The sequence below is a fragment of the Magnolia sinica genome, chromosome 15, assembly GCF_029962835.1.
Source record: "Magnolia sinica isolate HGM2019 chromosome 15, MsV1, whole genome shotgun sequence".
Classification (NCBI taxonomy): domain Eukaryota; kingdom Viridiplantae; phylum Streptophyta; class Magnoliopsida; order Magnoliales; family Magnoliaceae; genus Magnolia; species Magnolia sinica.
Window position 1 is genome coordinate 76,981,022 of NC_080587.1, and position 7,839 is coordinate 76,988,860.

Here is a 7,839-nt window from a genome sequence, read left to right on the forward strand (position 1 = left end):
ATAATGAAGTTATTATTTATAGACCATCTTGATTCCTACTAGTCATTACTGTTTTTAGCCAAAAATAGTGTGATTTTCCAAATTATTCTAAATACATTTCATGTTGGACACAACTATGAGGAGTTATAATCAAACCATAACTCAATAAATAGAAAAAATGAAAATAAAACGGAAATTACATCGTCGGTATGATGGAATCTCAAAAATTCGGCGTGGCCAAACCAGCTTAGCAGGTTGGATGGCTAAAGTAGCTCGTCTAACCCCAGAACCATACATTGCACGTCGGATGACTCATTCCATTTTATAAGATACGTTCATTTTACCTTTTCTGGTCCATCTTAGCCATGAAATCATCCGTGACTCGCTATACATCAAAAACCAATATTTTGTATGTGGGTTACATTCACGTAGTACAACAATTTTGACAGCTCATCTAAGTCATGATTCTAAAAATGGAATACATACAAATTTCAAAATTGTGGTGATTGAGCATTAAACACTTCCTGTGGTCCACAAAAATTTTGGATGAAGTTGATATTTGTGTGGTCCCTGCATCCATCCAGGTCTTTTGTGACCTCATCAACTGGTTGGATGGCAAATAAACATTCTGGTGGTCCCAAGAAGTTTTTAATGGTAGGTAATCAATCACCATTGTTTCCCATGGTGTGGTCCACCTAAGATTTGGATCTATTTCATTTTTTTGATCACGCCCTAAAATGAGCTGTCAAAACGGATGGACAGTGTGAATGTAATGCACATTCACCATGGTTGAATCCATGGTCAGAATCCACCGAAGCCGTTCCCCAGTATTTTGAATGGGCTAGCCTTCAAAATCCGTCCTTGAACCAGCCTCAGTTTGGCCTACCTGATGCCATGCCTAGTGGATCTCCTTCCCTTTTAATGTGAGTCTTCCCTGTATTCTCTTGCACCACCTGATCAGTTAACTTTCCTTATCATGGTTTATCGACGGTGGGACCCACCTGATCAACAATCCAAATAATGAATCACATTGTGCCACGTGTACAGTTTTCGTGCGACATCTTGATAAGGACTGCATTATTGCATGCTGCTATCACGTCATTTTCCCATAACCAAGCTGGGTCCATTCTCATGTGGGTCGACATATGCACTTTATAATATTACCACATTGCTAATTTTCTAACCGTCCATTTTCACCATAAGAGAATGGACGATCTAATGAATTGATTGGTCATAATCAGTACCCAAGGACTTTTCATGCTGGGCCCACGTAATAATTGGCCATGATCTTTCCAGATACTACCATGTAACAACTGTACCGTCGCATTCATCCTAAAAAATCAAAGATATTTTCAGACCAACATTAAATAAAATCTACACACCAAAAAATACATTGATAGAAACTATATATTTTCCCATTTAATGCTAACTAATCCATGATACAACACAAAAAAGAAAACATCTCTTACATTTTAAAACAATAAAATTATCTATTTCCTATATTTCATGTTACATATAATTCTTCATCACTTATATTTACTCATCCATCTTTCATGCCATGAAAATCGGATTTAAAAAAGAGTATAAACCGTAGTCGAATTTTCCTGCGCCGACAATATGGTTCATGTGGTCTCAAAGTCTGATTCGAAATCTAATATCCAAATCGAATCGTTGGTTGGCCAATCTAGGGATGTACGGTTAATATTGGCTTATGCCATGGCTGGGATTCCCTTGCGGCGATCCGACGGTTGAATTCGATCGCCTCTCCGGCGGCAACGTGGAGGGAGCATCGCGGCCTTTGATTTCATGAAATTCTCTCTCTCTTCCATCTCATCTAAGAAAATTTGCCGGCAGCGACATTCGACGCTACAAAATCCTTGGTCACCCCTGCATTAATTAAACAAAATTTAATTATTTTATTAATTAAAAAACATTATATTATTTTAAAATGTGAGGGTGTGTAACATGTTCTTTTTATTATATGGGTAGGGAATTTTTTAAAATCTTTTGACCACCTTAGTTTATGATTACACATGTGCAACCATGTTTCTCACGAACATAACACTTGTGTAGGAAATCAGTACCATGAAAATAATAGGCCCTGTTGTGAAGATTTCACTTGTGAAAAATGGGGTTGATCCGTTGACTAGGTGGGCCACACTAGCATGCTGTGTTAGACCATTGGCTGTCCATTGATTCCGCCAGTGTGGTTCACCTGATGAGCCAACCGAGCTGATATTTCTGCCTAGCGATCTTCCTGGTGGGGAGTACTGTTTTCATGGTGCTGATGTTCTGCAGAAGGGGCATGCTGGCAGAAAAGATTGTACGGTAGCACAAGTTGTGGCACCTTGCCTGTGGGCCTTTGTCATGACTGGTTCCAGAGTGAAAGTAAAAGAGGAACGTTGATGTTGGGTGGGCAAATATCGATCGTTTGCCAATCTACCATTTATAAGTGGACGGGTATTATTAGATCATGATGCATGATCAAGGCAATGAACCGGTGGAGCCAGCGTTCTAATAATCCAAGCCATTCATATGGTCAGTCCCCGTCAAGGAATGAGCCATGCTCAATACCTCGTCCATCAAGTGATCCTATCCATCCAACGGAAATGAAAAACAATAAGCAAGGGTCCACGTTTGATGGGTGCCCAATAGGTCAATCAACAAAACATTTAATGGGGGAGATATCCACCATGGTCCCCATCACATGAATGGTAGCGATCACTGAAAAGTGGGCCCCACTTCTCCAATTCAGAGGCATGAAATGGAACTATATGGGTTACCTGTACATGTAGACGTCTTTGTCTGGACTCAGCTTCCTCTTACACAAATGGCATAGCTTTAGGAAACTGGAAACTGGGGTGGTTGGAAAGAAACGGGTTCCATCCATGTACAGGGTCTGTATCAACATGGGCTTGTTGAGCACGTTCAGCTCTCTTCCAGACCGTTGGATGAGAATTCTTAGCCCCACCGGGTTCGATGATGGTGGGCCGGGGTTCCATCCCTTCACCTCCGAGTCTTCCATGTCTCTAGTAGTGCTACATCTTCCTTTGTACTCTTCATCACTCTCCTCACCTAGCTTGAAACAGCTCCTGGTCCTTGTAAGCATTTCCAACAGCTCTGAGAGAGATAGAGAGAGAGAGAGAGAGGGAGGGAGGATGATGAGGTTTGGAATGAAGGAGTGATGGACATTTAAAAGCACGCGTGACCACATAAGAACTATCTCCTTTTTTACTCTTTTTGCCTCTTACGAGAATACTTTTAAATTTCTCTCTCAAGTTCAACTAGTTGGACCATAATTTGAGATCCACCAACAAATAATTTCCAATTTATCATTTTTATTTAAAATCCAACCATTCGAATAGGTTTTTCGTATCATGAAAAAATTGCTATACAAAAATCATTTATATCTGCTTATTATATGTTCCACACCAGATAAAATAACGTTTAACCATGCACAGAAAAATATAACTCTGTACGTTGATGAATTGATATTATTGGATTTATAAAAATTATATAGACCGATTGGACAGGTTGGATTTTGTATATACATGAAAGGTTGGAAGTTATCTGCAGTATGGATGGTAACTTATGGTTCAACCAGTTGGACTGAAACTTTCTGCTCTTTTTCCAATGGGGCCTTTGGCGTGGCGTGGTTTCAAGGCTAAAACAAAGCTAGATTTGACGTACCATGTCATTTCGTGGGCCAATAAATGCATCGCACGTGTGAGGGATCTTAGGCGTTCGTATGGTGGCTCTCATGGTTCATGGATCCTATTCTACAAAACACGCTGGCCCCTCTCACTGAATTATTCACACGTGTGTCTTGAATGTAGAATGTTGTTATGTGAGGCCCACCTGGTAAACAGACCGATCAGGATTTTCAATTAAGTCCAGACCATACATTGTGGGCTACTATGCAAGAATCACACCGATCCGACAATCTTAGCAATCTGATCCGTAGCCTCTAAAATGGACAGTCGAGATTGTTTAGACAAATATAGGCCCAATCAAAAGTTTGATCCGTCTATTTTATGGGGACCATCATGGATTGCTTAATAATTCGGAAGAAATACTTTTGTTGGGAAAATCATCCGATCGATGTGATTCTTTCACGGTGGGCCATGAAATGTTTAGTGGACTTAGCTGGCAGTTCAAATCAGTTGATGGGACTGTCCAAGTATCTCCAGCTCCATCAGAAAGGGGCCCACAATTTTAACGGATGCGTGAAATCAGGCCATCAAGATTGCCTGGACGGTGTATCCGTGCCATGCTCCATCAGCAAGGGCCCACGATTTTGACGGTCTGCTTCGCATTTATGTATGCCACGTATACGTTGCCACAGATTTTTAATTCCTCAACCGACATAGAGAACTCCTGGATGAAAAGGATACACGTGGCAGGCGTGGACAAAATATCAACCATTCATCAAGTTGGACCCACTTATGGTAGGACGCGGATTGCGTCCTACCATGCACCGCCCGTCTCTAGCAGGAGCTTTGAGTGGCCACCGTGATGTATGTGTCTTATCCACACCGTCCATCCATTTTTTTTTGTATTATTTTAGGGCATAAGATCAACAATGAGGGAGATCCAAGTTCAATTGGACTACAAAATGGGGGTTAAACTCTTACCGTCGAAAACTTCTTGGAGGCTATAGAAGTTTTGGATGGATCTGATATTTGTGATTTCTCTTCATCCAGATGTATGTAACTTTATGAATAGGGTGGATGGAAAATAAATATCACGGTGGGCCCTAGAAAAGTTTCGACTGCTAGAATCATTATCACTGATGCTTCCTGTGGTGTGGTCCACTTAATCCTTGTATGCCTAATTTTTGGTCCTGCACCCTCAAATGATAAAAAAAAATGGATGGACGGTGTGGATAAGAACCATACATCACGGTGGCCACTCAAAGCTCCTGCCCGTTCCCAGCTGGAGACGGGCGTGGATAGGAAGCAATCCGCTCCCTTGTCGTACACCAGAGATAAACACAATGAGGAGGGCTATTCCATTCTTTGACGGAGTTTGATGGTTCAGATGCATGCATCTGAAATTGTATACATCACATGCATATAACTCAATCTGAACGGTCCAAATTGTGGGACCATTGAGTTCCCTCGGGAATTCTGATTTAATGTCATGGGGCCCACCTCAAGTATGCATCAGATCCACCCCGTCCATCTTGTTCTGCCCCTCACGCTAGATAGGCCACGACTCAGGTAACAATGTAAACTCATGCTCAAGACTTATAAATTCACATTGTATGGCCCACCTCGGTTTTGAAATGGCCGCTTTTTGTGGGGTGTGGTGGGGCACATCTGATGACTGGATTAGATGGCATTTACACAAAATGGTGGCCCCACAAACAGTGGGAAAGTGGTGTCTCATCTTAACCGTTCCTTGTGGCTGGCCCACCTAAATTTAGCCTAACATGTGATGCACATTTGACGTGGGCCACACAAGGTACCTCAAAATTAAATACTCCCTTGTGGAAGCATTATGGGGTGTGGCCCACTTGATCATTAGATCTGCTATATTTATTAGTTACTATATTCATCACGTGGGGGTGTACCTTTTGACATGATTGGATATTATAAACACACCACGCGTGCCCTACAATGCTCAGTGGCATTTTAGTCTCTGTAATAAGCACGTTTTAGTCCTGGCATTAAACTATTGTTTCAATCCCAACCGTCCATGTATGGCAATTGATTGAAAAGCCAGGAACGCGTCCAGTCATCCTCGATATATTAGGCCCAGTTATTCCTAAGGTCTGGAATCTGGACTACTAAATCATGGCCCACATTTACACACAAGTCACCTAAGATCTCCTGGATGCTCACTTGTCGTGCAGCCCCATCTTGTCCACTGGCATGGCTAGTAAAAAAACTCGGCGGGCCCCACTGTGATGTATGTATCTTACCTATGCTGTTCATCCATTTTATCAGCTTATTTTAGGGCACCAAGCTGAAAGTGGAGCATAAGCGTAGGGGGAACAGCAAAAGTAACAATAACTATTTCCATGTGATATGCCTCCGAGGTCCAAGCAAAAGTGACAATGATATGGGATGAGTAAACTCAGTAGGAGAAGACTTGCCTACCAGGAATGTGTACAATATGGATAAGGAACCTGTAGGGAAGGAAATCGGGCTATGAATCTTTAGCTCCTCAGTGTCTTGAATTGACCAGGTTGACCAATGTCAAAGAGGTGGTATCAGAAATTTGCAACGAATCTCACCCTAAAATCCAGAAGAGATAAAGATCCAGTATGATATCACTTGATTCAAGACCATCCAGCATAGTATAGTGGGATTCGAAGGTGTGAAGCCTTCTCCCACATCCTATATATAGGACCACAAACTCTAGACTAAGGGAAGAGGGGGAGAAAAAGAGATGGCGTATCTAAACCCCAATATACTTCCCCTTCTACAAGCTTGACTAATTAGGCATTTGATGGTCCACAGTCGGCCACCAGCACTCCTACTGCTCATATTTACTATAATTTTTGTAGATCCATCAAAGGGCGTTAATAAGGCTTTTAGCTGTCTCGGCTATGCATCAACCCCATATGTTGACGAGATTTATACAACAATACCCATCATTAAAATCTTCCCAAAGCTGATGTTGATGTTTATTTGTTGTCTGACGTACTCATAAGGTCACACAAACATGGAGAAAGTAAAACACAACTGTCAACTCGATCCAAAACCTTTGGGGCTCTTAACAAGTTTCTAATGGTATGCATTTAATTCACTCTTTCATGTGGTGCAAACTACTTGAGATTTGGTGGGTGGGATATTTGAGTACTAACTCTTCAAGGACATAAGCTAGATACAGGTGGTTTATCAAGAGCTTTATAGGGCTATGATGTTTATATTTTATCCATGTGATCTATTTATTTTGGTACATCATTTTAGTGCAATTCCATGAAAAGTTAGGTCGTGAACCATTTTAGGACATGATTTTAAAGAAATTAGGTTGCGAACTCATCACGTTGAAAATTTCCTATAGCCTACTGTAACATTTATCGCCCATCCAACTTGTTCTTAAGGCCACATAGATATGGATGGAAGGAAAACATCCATATCACTTTGATTCAAAACTTCCATGGCCCGAAAAAATCTTTTACTTGCATGCTTTCAATGTACGTTACTTCCCATGGTGTGGCTTACTTGAGCCTCCGATCTGCCTCATGTCTTAAAATGGTCTATCACAATTGATAGATAGCATATATATATATATATATATATATATATATTACAGTTGTCCCACGGTCGGGGTCCCACCCACATCGGTGGATACGGGTCTCACCTAACCCGCTCCCACTATTTTAACACTGTGGTCGGTGTCAAAACCATGTAAATCCGAATGCTATTTATGGACCAAACATGGCCTAAAAGGTCAAACTAAAAAGCTGATACAACCATCTGATCCATCCAGACCTTCCACTTGATAGCGACTGATCATCCGGTTAGCATTGCTCCATCAGTGTCATTTTGGAATCTTATGCTCCATCCACGTTGCTCCCAAAAATTTGAATGGTCTGGATGGATCCGTACATAGTGCCACATGCAAGGAGGAGTCAGCACGTGGAAATCATCAACCAGACATTTATAAATGGTACACGTAGCATATATTAACCGAAAATAAACCGACTAAATAGAGGAACCACTTTCATAAGTTACTTAGATATTTTCATTTCTAACCGTCCAATAGATGTCCGGCAATCTAATATTTCAATAACTAAATGTGAGTGATATTTTTTTCATAGTACAATTAAAGTGGTATCCGTAATTTGGACCGTTTATTTTGGATTATTTGTTATCCACGTAAGCAGTTTCTGATTAATTTTTAACT

General features: G+C 41.0%; 1 protein-coding gene across 1 annotated transcript; it reads right to left on the minus strand.

The window, feature by feature from the left end:
• Positions 1-1,372: 1,372 nt before the first annotated feature.
• LOC131227666 (FCS-Like Zinc finger 17-like) lies at positions 1,373-3,156 on the minus strand. The gene is made up of 2 exons (XM_058223463.1): positions 2,763-3,156; positions 1,373-1,866 (listed from the first exon to the last, which is right to left on the minus strand). The coding sequence occupies exons 1-2, from the start codon at positions 3,086-3,088 to the stop codon at positions 1,689-1,691; spliced, it is 504 nt and encodes a 167-aa protein (XP_058079446.1). The 5' UTR covers positions 3,089-3,156; the 3' UTR covers positions 1,373-1,688.
• Between the last annotated feature and the right edge of the window lie 4,683 nt (positions 3,157-7,839).